Source organism: Microtus ochrogaster, chromosome 16 (assembly GCF_000317375.1).
Source record: "Microtus ochrogaster isolate Prairie Vole_2 chromosome 16, MicOch1.0, whole genome shotgun sequence".
Taxonomy (NCBI): Eukaryota; Metazoa; Chordata; class Mammalia; order Rodentia; family Cricetidae; genus Microtus; species Microtus ochrogaster.
This window is the reverse complement of record NC_022018.1, coordinates 50,315,045-50,331,053: the sequence shown is the minus strand read 5'-3', so window position 1 is coordinate 50,331,053 and position 16,009 is coordinate 50,315,045. Positions and strand designations below refer to the sequence as shown.

Genomic DNA, 16,009 nt, shown 5'->3' with positions numbered 1-16,009 from the left:
CAGTGCAAGAAATTTGCATCTCAGAGATTCTGTCTTTATAAAGTTATCTGTGCATTTAGTATAGTTAAAAGGAAAGTAGTGTTCCTCCCCTCTCTCAAGGTCACTGGGAACTTTGTACTAGTGTTTTGGTTAAATACTTGATCAATGACATTTTGTATATATACTTATAATACATAGTACAGTTGTAACTCTTGGTTAGCATTCAAAGAGCATGCCTTACATATTCCAGGATAAAGAAGGTTAAGAAAATTTGTAGCTATGGATGTAGCCTTCAGTGGTAGAGGTATTTGTCTTGCATGTGTTAAGGCTTTGAGTCAATCTTTGCACCAAAAAAGAAAAATTTAAGCCAGGCATATTCATTCCTGTAATCCCAGCAGTTGGTGAGTATAGATGACAGGATCTGAAATTCAAGTCTAGTCTCAGCCACATGCTGAGTGTGAGGCATGCCTATCTTAATTACTACCCTACCCCAGCAAACAATGAATTTTAAATAAGATCCTCATTACATTCTTTTTCTTGCAGGCTGTAAATGAAAAAAATATTTCAAGACAAAATAGAGAGCAAGAAAGGTAATGTCATTTCATATACAACTGGGTTTCTTTATTTTTTTGTAAGGTTCATATTTATAACAGTCTTTAAGAAAATTAAAAAGTATATTTAGGGGAGCAGTGAGGTGGCTAAGCAGGTCAAGGCACTTGCTACCAAGCCTGAAAACCTGTTTTCAATCTCTAGAACCTACATAGTGGAAATAGAGAATTGACTCCCCAAATCTACCTCACTGCCCTAACAAGCTTTGTGTGTAATGATTGTGTGCTTTCATGTGCTTGTACACATGAACAAAATAAATGTAGAAAAAGTCTAAAGTGTATTTTGCTATACATTGATTGTCTTGTTAGCTGTTCTGGTGTTTGGATAGTCATTTAACAATTTCTGGGACTAAATAATATATCAATTGTTCTGATTTTCTTTTTATTTGCTAGTGGCTTTTCATATCCCAGTTTCAGTATTCCTGCAGCCAACGGTTTATCTTCTGGAGGTGGCAAGATGAGAAGAGAGAGAACACGCTTTGCTGCTTCTAAACCTCCAGAGGAGGAGGTAGGCTCATATTTTATAAACTTTGAAATTGTGGTAGTGAGGCGAGACCCACAGAAATGGGGCTAGGGGAAGATTTGGATAGAAAATATCTACTATTGAAACCATTCTTTAGATGTGCTTACCCAGAACTTAACCTAGGAGCCTCCACTTCATGAATTGCATAAAATAACTTAAAACAGAAATACCATGTTTTTGTGTGTGTGAGGTAATTTCCATTGAAATTATTTGACTCTCTGGGCACTGCCTTACAGTTTTGCTTGTTTATCAAATGTACATATGATTAACACTTCGTGCTTTTGTTAACGTTCTCTCTCTCTGTCTCTTTCTCAATCCACTTTTGTTAGCCTTTTCTCTCTCTGTGAGTGTGTTACTTCATGTTAAATGGAACGATGGGTTTTAAATTTCTCTGCTATTTATCCTTTGTGCAGATTTACTACAATTAATCCATTCTCTCATCAGGGTACATTTGGGCTGATTCCCAGTATGTGCTAAGGTGAATATTTATACACTTCTCCTTTGCCATGTGCAGTTTGGTCTGGAGGATATTTACCTAGGAATGGGATTGTTGGACTGCAGGGGTTGGCACATGTCTTTAAATGTGTTTGACTTTACTGTATTCCTCTTCACAACACTTCACATGATCATAGGTGGATCTTTTATTTATTTAATTCCTTTTTCTTCTTAGCACTTTGTTTTTTGTTTTGACTCATTGCTGGTGTGATAGCTATAAAATGTCAGTGGGTTTTATTTTGCATTTTCTTGTCTAATGGGAAGGAGTAGACTTTTGGATGTGTTTTGTGGCCATTTAGGTTTTTCTTTATTCATTTTTTTTCCCCTATGGGATTATTTTTTAAATAAGGCTAAGTTCTTGGACTGGTGAGGTCGCGCAGTGGGTGGGAAATGCCTGCTGCTAAGTCTGGTGACCTGAGTTCCATCCTGGGACCTACATTGTGGAAGAAGAGATCTGACTTCTGTGGGTTGTTTTTTTAACTGCCACATGTGCTCTGTGGCATATATGTGTGGGCACCCCCCCACACAATTGAAATACAATTTTAAAATAATTGTATTTTTGGTGTTGCTTGGATATAGAGGATGGCGACTAATTGGTTAAGTTGACTGGAGTTTGCTCATTTTCTACTTTTTGAGTTGAAACAGTTCTTATCTCAGTTTTTTTTTAAAAGATTCATTATTTTTTTCTTATGTATGAATGCTCTATATGTATGTATGCCTTTATGCCAGAAGAGTGCATCAGACCCCACTATATAAATAATTGTGAGCCACCATGTGGTGGCTGGAAATTGAATTTAGGACTTCTGGAAGAGCAGCCAGTTTAATCGCTGAGCCATCTCTTCAGCCCTCCCTCCCCATTTCATTCTTTAAATGTGATTTCAGCCAAGCTAACTCATTTAAGGTCCTCACTACCCTCTAAGAAGATGTTCAACTTACTAGTTCATTTAAATTTTAGACTGTAGGGCTTTTTAAAATTTTACATGTATTGGTGTTTTGTGCATGGAGTACTTACGGGGGCATTGGATTCTTTAGATTGGAGCCATGGACAGTTGTGAGCCACTCTATGTGTTGGAAATTGAACCTGGATCCCTTGGAACTGCTCTTAATCACTGAGCCAGCCATCTCTCCAAACCCAGGGACATAATGCTTTGACTTACTTGTCTCTAATTAATATTTCTCAGTATGCTTATTGACCCATAGTGTGTTCCAGAAGTACATTTTAAAGTTTTAAACTTATATTTCATTGATAGTGAATTTTTTTTCTGGTATGTGTGAATGTGGGCACACACGTGCTAGGGTACATGTCTAGAGGTCATAGAACAACATCAGACATTGATCTTTGCTTTCTCCTTTGTTTGAGACTGGGTCTCTTTGTTTTCCATAGCTGTGCATGCCAGGGTGGTTGCCTGGCAAAGTTCTGGGAATTCATGCCTCTGCCTCCCATTTTGTTAAAGGAACACTGAGATTTCAGATGTTCACCTGCCTCTGGATCTGTGTGGATTCTCAGATTTGAATTCAGGTCCTCACACTTCAGAAAGTGCTTTTTGTCACTGAGTCATCTCTCCAGTTCAGCTTATGTTTAACTTAAAGTTGAATACCATGTCTGTTAGTGTTAGGTTTTATAGCTTGTTACAGAAGTGGTAGTTTTTCTACTCTATCATTTTCTTGGTTAGTTTTTCTGCTGTTCCTTTCAAGCACTAGAATGGAAACTTTGGCAGTTTATGTGCCCCGTCAGGAGAGTTGGGATTATAGACGTAAAGGTCTTTGGTTACTTGCTGGTCTGGAGGTTGTTTCTGATTGTCACTGGAGTGTTGTGAATTGACGGACATGTCTCTGTCTTGAAAGAAAATTGGAGCTTTGAATGTCTTTTGATCATAAAATAGGTACAATTTGTAGTTTTTATGGTGTATTGCTTTGCTTTTTAAAAAGATATTTCATATGTTGGTAAGTGGGACATGTGTACATGGTTGTTCTTCCAAGACCATGTATGGCTTTGTGTTGTAGTGGAACCATAATTGTGGTACGGAGGAAGACATTGCATTGTCCCCCATTTAAAAAATACTTGCGGGGGGGGGAAGAGAAATTATTCTCATGGCCTTCCATGAATGAGAGAGGGAGGAGGAGGAGAGGGAGGGCTTGAGGGTGCTGGAGAGAGGGAAGCTGGTGCATGTGTGGAAGTTAGTGGGCAACTTTTAGGAGTTGGTTCTCTTCTTCCCTTTTGGGCTCTGGGGATAGAACTCAGGTTGCCAAAGCTTCTGCAGCAAGCAGTTCTACCTACTCAGCCATCTTGCTAGCTCCCCTCTCATTTTTATAAAATTGGCGCTGAAATTAAATTACATGGCAGTTGGTGGCACAACTGGGAATTTAATTAAGTCTTTAGGTTTTTAACTCAAGACCTCTTGTTAATGTTATTGCATGGGGCCTATTTTCTTTCTTCCTGTTAAAACTTGCTCATAACTATGTCAATTCTCCTTGAAAATAAGTAGATAAAAGTATGACATGAAAGATGACATCATTACAAAACATGCTGTGTTTTAGGAAGTGGAAGTACCAGTGTTGCCGCAGATCTCTCTACCAATCAGCAGCTCCTCACTGCCTGTCTTCAGTTTTAGTTCCCCTGTGACCCCTGCTTCCTCATTGTCACCAGTCAGTTCTTCTCGGTCCTTACCAAACAAGGTACAAAACCCCACTCTATGAGTGGAGTGACTTCTTTTCTTATTCCTTTTAATCCAGTACTTTATGTTAAAATGGTTTTTCACTGTAAAAGTCAGTAATTCAAAGTAAAAAGAGAAAAATGAAAAAATATTGGGGATTTGGTGCTGGGAATTAATTCTAGGGCCCTTTTCATTTTGGGAAGTGTCCACTCTTACCCCAGGAATGAAAATGGTGTTTTATTATTTTTTTAAATGTATGTTTACAGTGGTATTATTCCAATCTGATAACAGTCTGTCTATGCTCTAGACTGAAAGTGAGAAAGTTGATCTCCAAACAGTGTTCCCAGTTCAGGAAAGCAGTTGTTAGTGTTTTGTTTTAAGAAGTCAAAAGTATTTTAAATTTAAGTGGAAAGAATGCTGTTATTTCTTTGAAATAATTTCTTAAAGTCTATTTTATCATTCATAAATAATCTCTTTTTGTGTCATTTCTCACTACTATGAAAAAATGCAGGCACAGACGTCTCTGGGCAGCACTGGCAGTCCTGTGTTCACATTTTCATCTCCCATTGTAAAGTCTACGCAGGCAGATGTGCTACCTCCAACGTCTGTAAGTACCCAAAAAAGAGCGGTTCAAGATTGACTCCAAAGCCAGAGTGTTTTATTTTTAAATCAAACCTAAGATTTCATTGGTAGTCAAACACTTCTTCAAGTTAAAAATTCAGTATACAGTAAATAGGTGTTTTGAAATTTCTAGTGCATGTTTAGATAGGTGTGTGTGCATTTTCTTCTGTATCATTTGTGCAGTTAAAGTGAACATATTTTGATTTCATTAGCATTTTTCCAGTTATTCCCAAAGAAGGACATTCATTTGCATTCATTTATACTCTAGAAATTTAACATGACTTTGATGTAGTGTATAGTTGGGGTTCCCTTGTTAACTTCAGAGAGTCCTATAATGCTGATTAATTGCTATCCACCATAGATTAGATGAAAAGACCTTAGCAATTACATCATTGCATTTAAAATCTCCTGAATCACTTTTAATCTTGAAAATTCTGTTTGGGTTATTGTTATACAGTATATATTTGTTTCTTTGTAATTGGGAACTATTTGGGTAAGAATAATATATACATTTAATGTTCCTGCTGACTAAATTTCCATCATATATATCATCTTTACATACTGTCTTTAGGGGTTTTGTTTTGCTTTTTGAGAAAAGATCATACCATGTAGCCCTTGCTGGCCTAGAACTCATTATATAGGCTAGTCTAGTCTTGAACTCACAGAGATCACCTGCTTCTGCTTACTGAGTGCTGGGATCAGAGGCCACACTTGGCTTGCTTTCAGGTTTTTGGCTGTATGCTTGTTTTTTATTTTATTTATTTCTTTTTGTCATAGCTAGACATTACAGGTAAATGTAGTTTTCTTGCATCCTTGTCTCCCAAACCTCATATTTGTAAGATGGTGTTCAAAGGTCCAGGACCTGGGGATTAAGATCTCCTAAATGTTTTATGCAATGCTTTGAAAGAAGAAAATGCATAAGAATTTAAGATGCTGTCAAACTACATGCCGTGCTGTTAATATAATTTTTTTATTCACTACATACAGTTTTCAATTCATTAGTTGAGAAAGTATCTGGTTATGTTGTGTAGGCTGACTTCAAACTGGGCTCAGGTACTTCTTTCTTCTTTAGCCTCCCTGATATGGGACTAGAGCCATGCATCAAGGTACTCAGTACTTATTTAGTTCATGAGTTCTAAATTTAGGAATTGCAAAATAGGAAAAACTTATCTTTTATAATCAGTAAAATTTAGTATGCCCTTTGATTAATGTAAAGCTGAGTTTTATTTCATGATATTTTGACACCTTAAAATATCTTTTCTCATTATAGATGGGATTTACATTTAGTGTGCCTGTTGCAAAAACAGAACTTTCTCGTTTTAATAGTTCTTCAGAACCAATTTTAAGTAGTTCAGGTAAGTGAAAAATATGTTTCACAATCTTTATCAAAAAACAAAACCACAAACAAACCCTTATGTTAGAAGAGCATTTCAAATTCTCCATTGGACATTCTTGAAAGTATTTACATTTGAAGAAAATCAGCTCTGAAAAACCAGTGGAAGCTATTCCAGCAGTGCTCTTTGTTATAGTGAGTCACACTTAACTGTTGAGTTTGCTTTATGGTGAACTGGTCATGATATTGCATTTTTTCACTATAGGTAGGCAGAATAAGGTATTAAGTTTTTTGTCACATTTTAGTACAATCCGAAGATTTATTTACATTGTAGTTGTGGTGAACCTGTGTGTTGATTACTTTCACTTCATAAACGTTTTTATTTATGCATTTTTAGCTTCATCAGATAAGTGATATGTCATTTCTGAACAGAAGAAACACTGCATCATGAGTGATGAAATTAGTCAGATCATTAAAACAGGTTTTTGTGGTAGTGGTGGTTTTTGGTGTTTGGGAAATAAGAAAACATCTGAGTTGAGATCTCTAGGTCAAGAGTTTTGAGCAAAGATAATTTAGACAAGAAGGGAAAGAAAACGGGGCACAGGGATAGGAACAGAAGCACAGTGGACTCGCTTGTGCTTTTCATGAGGCTGGAGAGTAGCATTAAGTCATAAAAACTCCTGTTTTCCATGCTGAAGAAATGGCTTGATTGAGTCTCTCTCTCTCTCTCTCTCTCTCTCTCTCTCTCTCTCTCTCTCTCTCCCTCCCTCCCTCTCTCTCCCTCTCCCTCCCTTACTCCCTCCCTTACTCCCTCACTCCCTCCTTTCTTCCCTTCCTCCCCCACTCCTCACTCACCCACCTCTACTGGTCCTTGTTCATGCTAGGTGGTCACTTATTCTGACACTTTGTTTTTCAACAGGCTCTGTACATCCCTGATTGTCCTGGAACTCACCGTGTAGACCAGGCTGGCCTCCAACTCAAAGAGATTCTTGTTCCTCTGCCTCTGTGTTTTCCTTCTACTGCTGGGGTTAAGGCTGTACATCACCACATCTGGCCACATTAGTTTTTAGAGGATTGGAGATTGTCTCATCACTTGAGTGCACTGACTATTCTTACGGAGGTCCTGGGTTCATTTCCCAGCACTTATGTGACTGTTTACAACCATCTCTTAATTCTTTTTTTTATTCATTATGTATACAATATTCTGTCTGTGTGCCATCTCTCCAGCCCCCATCTCTTAATTCTTTTGCCAGGAGATCTGACTTGTTTTTGACCTTTATGCATGCCAGACATGCACATAGTGCATATACATATTTGTAGGCAAAGCATACAAATATTAAAACTAGTAAAAATTACTTTGCCTTATGTTTACTAAAATCAGTAAAGTTATGATTATTGAATGTGAAAGCAAAGTGATAATCACTTATCCAGCCATTATCAGCAGCTGCTAATCTCTATATATAAATCTTATTTTCTGCTCTGTTTTACCACAGTTTACTACAACAGGGATATTTTTAATAATAGCATGGGTTTCTCGGTGTGAAACCAGTTGAAAATGACTTTGGTTAGATTTTTTCAATTGCTATTGATCAGATCTGTTTCAGGTATTGGACAAACTTCCCATTTGTAATATATGGCTCTTGCTTCAGTTTGTCTTCCAGGGAGGGAGCTCATTGGCTGATAGTTTTTTTTTTCTCTGCGTGGGGGCTTGAGGGAATGTACAATGTAAGAAATAGTTTTTACTTTTGCAATGGCAGATTACCTCTGCTCTTTTTTACTTGTCCATTATTTTTTAATTGCAGTGACTTTCAAAGTTTTAGAAACTAATCAAAAAGTTGTTTTTGAAATTGTTTTAACTAATCCACTGGTATTTTTTCTTGGCTTAATAACTTTTATAATTTTAAAAATTACAGCTCAAGAAAACACTGTAGTGAATAGTTCAAACTATAAGAAGCGAAGTGCCACTTGTGAGGACCCTTTGAAACCTGCAAAGATTCTGAAAGAAGGAAGTGTTCTAGACATTCTGAAGACCCCTGGTAAGTGAGTGGCTGCCCTTGTAAAAATCTCTATTGAAACTTAACAGTGTCATGAATGTTGTTAAAATTTAAGTTTTAAAAAAATACATTAAATGCATAGAAAGGTGACTTGTGATTCTTGTAGATATTGTACCGTGTCAGTTCTTTAATGAGAACTGTATTAGAAACCTTCACTTAGTTCTTTGTCATTCAAGGAATCGATGAACAGGGAAATCTATCTCTTTAAGTTGTGGATATTGAAAGAGAAGATGCCACCCTTTTCTGTCTTTTTTTATTGTCATGCCTTTTTCTGATGAGAGCATTGGACTACCATCTCACAGTATTTTCTAGTTTGGTATGCCAAAGTGTTATCTATTTGAAGGATAATGCTCAAGACTTGAAAGTTAGTAGTTAGTGCAATGTTTATTTTTTTATTAACATTTTTATATGTACTCAGATATAGTTTAAATATATTATACCTGAGTGACTACATATAAAAACATGTAATGATCAGGTCAGGGTAACAGGTAATTTGAAGAGGATGACTAGAAATTAAATAGGAATACATTTTTCAGTTTGAGGTTAAAGAGAAATTTTAAAGTTTGAATTGTAATGAATAGTATATAGATGTAAGGTTGTTTCTAAATAAGGTAACCTAATAGCCCAGAAAGAATGCATATTTACTCAGCAGATGTGTGTATTCAGTGTATAATGGATTAAGGTTTAAAAAATAACCTTGTCCTTTATAACAAGGGTCAAAGGATTAGGTGGTTTGGGTTCAGTTTCCTTCCTTTATAGATAGTGCGAAGTATGGCTGAACTTCAAAGTACATGGACTAGAATTAACCAATTATGTTACTTTTTCACCACACATATATCTAGAGCTACACTTTTCTTTATAATCTTGTCCCCTTTAATTAAACTTTAAACAGAAAAAAATTTGAGTCTTCATTTGGGTGGAATTTGTAAAATCTGACAAAGGAAGGAAAAAGAATATGTAGTGGCTCCCAGAAAATTGCTACTGTGATTTTGCCAGCCTTACTGATTGCAATTAAACTCATAACTGATAGGGAACTGCTAATCATGGGAAGTATACAGAAGTTCGTGGATTGTATTCCCTTTAGGCTAAAAGCAATTCACTGGGTTTTTTATTTTACTTTTTTTGAATTCAGGGTCTCACTGTGTGACCCTGGCTGGCTTAGAAACACTAACCAGGTTGAGCTCAAGCTCAAAATGATTTGCCTGCTTCTGCCTCCTAAGTGCTGGGCTTAAAGATGTGCCCTACTATACCCAGCTGGCTAATATCTTGATATCAATGGGACACCTTTACCAATCTTCTTTTCCGTGGCACTAATAGCTGGAAAACTAGATCCCTGATGGTGTATGTAATGTGAAAGGTATATTACAGGTTTTAAATAAAGACATTTCCGGGACACTGTGTCAGTAGTTCAGTGAATCAGTTTAATGAAAGGTACCCTACCATTCTAACCCATAGTTCCATGTGAATATTTTTCTTGGTTGTCAAAATATACCTTTAATAAACATTAATAAACAAAATAAAAGTACTCTGAAATTGTATTGAAGAGAGATTTCATGTATTTGACTTCAGTTTATGTCACCAAAATTCCTCTTTGTGAGTGTAGATTGGATCTTAATCACTTTGTATATATAGGCCTGCCTAGAGGGTTTGCCACATCTTTGGGATTTTCATCAAACTATGCCTTTTTAAAGTTTACTGCAATTAAAGATAATCCTTGTCTAGGCTTGGTGGTGTACAATGTAATTCCAACACTCAAGAGATTGAGGCAGGAGGTGATGCACTCAAGGTTGACCTCAGCTAGATAGTGAGGTATAACAAAATATCCTTACAATCCTGTTGCGTTGGAGGAACTTCTGTCAGATAGTTAATGCCTGTTTGACTTAGCTAGAGTTATTGAGGGTAGATTCCCACAGCAATGGATTAAGACTAGGCAGCACTCAAAGATTACAGATATTAAGGTCATTTTCACTTAGCTGTGGGAGTACCTACAAGGGATGAATGAGGAGGAAGGCTAAGAAGAGTATTAAATTCATTGCTGCAGAGAGGAGAATAAAATGTGGACAGCAGTGGTACCTGACAGTAAGTTCAAACGAGAACATCAGACTAGAAAGTTTTAGAGGGAGAAAGTGATGTGTAGTGTAAAGATGATCTGTTCTTATACTTAAAGAATTTTAAGTAGGTTTAAGTACCATATGTACCCAGATTAAATATGATTGTGTAAGTAACCAACAAAAACCTTAGTAGTTCTTGGATGGTATTAACTTGGTGATAATATAAATGTTTTCCTCCCATAATATTGCAGTTAATGCTTTGATTAGCAGAGTCCACTGCCTCATTTTAAAAGAACATTCCTTTATTTCCCCACTGTAGGTTTTTTATCACCAAAGGTTGATTCTCCTGCTGTTCAGCCCACCACTACAAGCCCAGTGGTTTATACAAGACCAGCCATAAGTACTTTTTCTTCTAGTGGAATTGAGTTTGGAGAAAGTTTAAAAGCTGGATCATCATGGCAGTGTGACACATGTCTCCTCCAGAACAAAGTCACAGACAATAAGTGTATAGCCTGTCAAGCAGCTAAACTGTCACCGAAAGAAACTGCTAAACAGGCTGGAATTGGGACACCAAGCAAAAGTGACAAACCAGCTTCTACATCAGGGACAGGCTTTGGAGATAAGTTTAAACCAGCAGTAGGAACTTGGGATTGTGATACCTGTTTAGTACAAAATAAGCCTGAAGCTGTAAAATGTGTAGCCTGTGAAACACCCAAACCTGGCACTGGTGTGAAGCGAGTCCTCACGTTGGCGGTGTCTTCAGAAAGTCCTGTGACTGCTTCCCCTTCTAGCTGCACTGTGAGCGCTGGTCCACTAGGATTTGGAGATAAATTCAAAAGGCCTGTGGGATCTTGGGAATGTCCAGTATGCTGTGTTTGTAATAAGGCCGAAGACAATAAATGTGTCTCCTGTATGTCTGAGAAACCAGGTATGTTTTACACTTGTATGGAATAGTTTTGTGCTTCACTTAACTGAAACAGTAACAATCTTGGTGTTTTAAACGGTTGCAGATGGAACATTTCTTCTTACATCCTAATTTTTTAAAACCACCTTGTGGTTAATATTAGGCTACCCTTTCACTTAGAATACGTTGTGAACTGGTTCATTCTATACTATACTATACCTGCTCTTTTTGTGTACTGTTATTGGGAATATTTCTCTTTGTGATAATTGATGTGGTTGACAAATGAAGATAACTGAAAGCTCTCAGAATGGGGTAGTCTTTCTCAGACCTTCATGCCTTGTCTTCTTTTGTCTGTAGAAATGAGGATGGGGAGTGGTCATTTACAGGAGGTTCTTTAAGAGCTAGGCAGTCATGCTTTATGCTAGTGTCTGTTTTCTTAATATTATTGGTGGGTGCTACCTGTAGCCATGTGCTGTCTACCAGTTTGTACAGTGATTGCAATTTAATTAATTGATGAAAAATTCTTAGCTTGGTTAGAGAAATGGAATTTGGTTTGAGGCCTTTTTTCAAAGTTAGAATTACTGATTCTTTTTTTTGGGGGGGGGGTTTCGAGACAGGGTTTCTCTGTGGTTTTGGAGCCTGTCCTGGAACTAGCTCTTGTAAACCAGGCTGGTCTCGAACTTACAGACATCCGCCTGCCTCTGCCTCCCAAGTCCTGGGATTAAAGGCGTGCGCCACCACCGCCCGGCTTACTGATTTATTTTTAAATTTGTTTGGGAGTATGTGGTAATATGAATAGTAATTAACATGTTTGTGTTAGGAGTGAAGACTCCTGCTTTTGTTATATTACATTACATTAGCTGTATTCTGTAATGTGGGGATCTGTTACTAACCAGATTCCTTGCCTGAACTCTTAAATCATGCCCCTATTTCTAATTTCTTCTGGTGTCAAAAACGAGCTATCAGAATCCTCATTCAAAATATTTGACTCTTCCCATCTGGCACTGTCTCCTCACCTCAGAAGGCATGCAGGAAGCTAGAACTCTGAGTTGACAGATGGCTAATGAAATTTTGAATCAGGAAGTAAATATATGCAGGAACAACGGAATCCTATGAAAACGACACCAGCTTTACTCTGGGCACAATGCCCTGTCATTTTCAGCACAGGGATGATTTGGTCAAATTTTAATATTTTTCTTACTAGTTTTTAGATAGGTTCTAACTATGTAAGCAGAGGTTCTAACTATGTAAGCATTGCTAGTCTGGAACTTGATACAAACATAACATACATACCACACATACATGTACACACACCAAATTTGGCCTGGAACTAGAAGTCACTTGCCTCTGCCTCCAGCCCTCATTTTATTTTGGGGGGGGGGAATTGTGTGTTTATAAGCACATGTGTGCTAGCCTGTAGAAGCCAGAAGATGGTAATGGATTCCATGGAATTAGATTTAGAGGGAACTAAAATCTTTTAAAGAGCAGCAAGCAATCTTAAGTGCTGAGTCATGTTTCTAGGCTTAAACTTTATTTTTAAAGTTATTTATAGATTTATTCATTTTATTTTATGAGTGTTTTGCCTGTATGTGTTACATGTATGTCTGCATGCATGAATGTATGTATGTGTACCATGGAGGTCAGATGAGGGCATCAGATCCCCTAGAATTGGAATTAGGAATGGTTCTGAACAGTGTACTTCAAGGCAGCAGAGTTTGCAAAGGCATCTTAAGATTATGAGTAATGTAATGGCAGATAATGGTGATAAGGAATGAGATGATGGAGTTGATAAGGGAGGATTTAGAACAATGTATGGTTAAAGATAGATTAACTTCACACTGCTGAAGTTGGCATTCAGATATATTTGTGAGGCCTTTGGCTACATCATAGGGACTACAACTCCTTACTTAGGGCTGGGGTGTAGATTGAGGAGATCATAGGAAATAGTTTGATATTTGAAGTCAAGTGAGTAGATGTGAGTTGAGTCAATTAAGGGATAGAGCTCCAAGCTGAACTCTGCTAATTTAAGGACCTGGAAGAAATCAAACATTGAACTTGGATTAACCATATAGAGAAAAACACTGTGGCAGAATAATCTCTGAAGAAGGTAACTAGAATAAGACCAAGACTAAGTGTTTTAGTAAGGGAACTAACTATCCATAGAAAAGATGATGAGGCTGGGAAGAATACTGCAAAAGATGTGACAGGGTTCTTGTACTCATGAACCTTCAGTGACATGCATAAGACCTGCACAAGACCATGCATATCTGCCAACATTCCAGCACAAGTGGGAGAAGGGCTTATGAGGTCCCGTTCCTGTTTGCTTTTGGCTGTTGAGGGAGGGAGACTGTTTTCTTCAGTTATGAGCCCCCTGATAGGTTGCTCATGTCCAAGTGGTTAGTCTACAGTCATGAACATGTGGGTAAGGCTTCGTGTGTTTTACATATAACAGCTATAGAAGAGGACATACATTTTTAGACGTGGGTGGAGGTCACGGGAGTTCTTGGAATATAGGAGAGGTGGATATGATGAAAATACATTGTACTCATGAAATTCTCGAAAAGAAATGAGAAAGCTCAACAATAGCAGAAGGCTCAGACAGATTGATTGTACTTGGGAAATATAAAGACTGGGGCCTTCTAGATAAGCTTATAAAGCAGGGAAGTGTGGGTTGCAGATAGAGATGAGGAAATGGTTACACTAGTGCTTAAAACCATCACTGAAGGTGAGAGATACTTTGTCAGGTAGGTAGTGGATCAGTGACGGACACCAGACAGCAATTTTGCTAGCAAAAGAGAATAGAACATATTTAAAACTGCTGAGACTGTTTCCATGACTATGGGAGAATGAACAGGTAGAGGTTGTGTAGATGGACCCAAGGATAAATGGCTGTATCTGGGCTCTGGTTTATACATCATACCTTGATTCCTTTTTCCAGTGTCATTTGAGTGGGTCATTACCTTTATTGTCTTACTCCTTTCTGTTTTCTTCCTCTTTTGCACACTTAAGATCTGTCACTTGCTGGTTGTGTTACCTACCATATGTTTGTTTATATATTTTTTCCCTTTTAGACCAGGAGCATATTTGTTTCATATTATTTTAGTAATCTTTATGTCTTATAATTCAGTTACGTTAATAAATACCTGTAAAATAGCTTCTAGTGAGAATGTGTAAAAGTAATAATAGACTTGGGGCTGGTCTGTGGGAAAATTATTTTTCAAATAATTTCAATGTAGATGGCCATGCATTTTGTGTTTTGTGTGAAATTTACATCTTGTATTTTACATGTCTGTAATAATTGAAGGAATTTGGACATTATTAAGGACATGTGTGGCCCTGGCTGGCCCGAAACTTGTTACAGAGGCCAGACTGATCTTGAACTCAGCTGCTTTGCCTACCTCTGCCTCTTGGAGTGTTGGAATTAAAGCCATGTGCCAGCAAACCCTGCCCTTTAGTCATTAAAAACCCTAATTTTTCACATTTTTTCTTTAAATGCTGTTACTGGGAGTCAAATTCAAGTTTCTTGTTTTTGAAAGATATGTACTTGACTGACTAAGCCATCTCCCCAGGTGTTAGCCCCTAATTTGTGAAAATATAGCCTACCTGTTTTTCTCATTCCATGTGTCTGTGTGGGCTGTGTACATGTATATGGTATGGGTGTCTGTGGTGGCCTGGTCTTTTTCCCTATCTTATATTTTGATTCTGGGTCTCATTAAAACACAGAGCTGGCTAATGTGATTAGTCTGCTTGCTAGCTAACTTGCTCTAAGGTTCACTTGTTTTCACCTTCCAAGGCTGGAATTACAGGTGGGGTATGCCTATAATTCTCAGGGATCTCAGAGGGGAACTGTGGTCTTTTCGTTTGTTTGTAAGCACTTGAACCACTAAACCATTATCCCAGTCCCAAATTTTAAGCAGATAAACTGGGATTAGCTCAAACTTGAATTTAAGAGTAAGCTCACTAAGGTTATAGCAAGATGTTCATTTGCAGTGTTAAATGAAATATGAGAAGTCTGTCCTATTTAGAACAATATAAGGCTCCCTTTCTGGCTGTGTGTGTATGGTTTAATAGGAAGGGTTAAGGAAATTTGAAAAAAAAAATGTGTAGTCAGTGGTGTCATTAAGGATGGTACTACAAGAGTGAGTTCCAGGATGTCCAGGGCTACCCAAAGATGGTATGATAATATAAATTAAATTTTTCATCAGTTTTCCCATTGCTTCTAGGTTCGGTATCTGCCTCAAACAGCAGCCCTGCCTCTGACTCTCTGTCTTCTGGAGGCTGTCTAGGATTGGATAAGTTCAAAAAACCTGAGGGCAGCTGGGACTGTGAAGTGTGCCTAGTGCAAAATAAAGTGGACTCTACCAAGTGCATAGCATGTGAAAGTGCAAAGCCAGGCACAAAGTCAGAGTTTAAAGGTAAGGCCTTGGCAAAGAAGCTCTCTAATACCTAGTTAAAAGTGAATATATTGGGGGCAGATTTGTTTTTCAAGGAACCCATTCTCTGAGTAATTATGGAAAATGAGACATGGTCCTTGGGTTTTTTTGTTTGATTTCTTTTTTGTTGTATTTGTGGATGATGGTAAAATCAAATTAGTTGCATCTTAGTGTCAAGATCTGTGTATCTGGGTAAGGAATTTTGTGTTACTCAATTTCCAGGTTGGGGTATGAACTTGACTCTTCCATAACTGAAAACTTAACACCCTTAGGACTTTACTTTAAATCATTTAGCCTCTGAGTATGTCTGAGTACAAGAGAACTCTCAGCACAAATGGGTGGCATAGGCCAGTA

At 37.6% G+C, this 16,009-nt stretch overlaps 1 protein-coding gene across 2 annotated transcripts in view; it reads left to right on the top strand.

Annotated features, from left to right (window-relative positions):
• The window catches only part of Nup153 (nucleoporin 153), a 47,339-nt gene that overhangs the window by 22,426 nt on the left and 8,904 nt on the right, over window positions 1–16,009 (top strand). For both annotated transcript variants that reach the window (XM_026782995.1, XM_005355108.2), the window contains 8 exons: window positions 523–569; window positions 981–1,095; window positions 4,144–4,281; window positions 4,771–4,866; window positions 6,151–6,235; window positions 8,127–8,249; window positions 10,638–11,246; window positions 15,446–15,637. In XM_026782995.1, coding sequence (XP_026638796.1) covers window positions 523–569; window positions 981–1,095; window positions 4,144–4,281; window positions 4,771–4,866; window positions 6,151–6,235; window positions 8,127–8,249; window positions 10,638–11,246; window positions 15,446–15,637 — 1,405 coding nt within the window. The remainder of the gene's footprint in view (window positions 1–522; window positions 570–980; window positions 1,096–4,143; window positions 4,282–4,770; window positions 4,867–6,150; window positions 6,236–8,126; window positions 8,250–10,637; window positions 11,247–15,445; window positions 15,638–16,009) is intronic.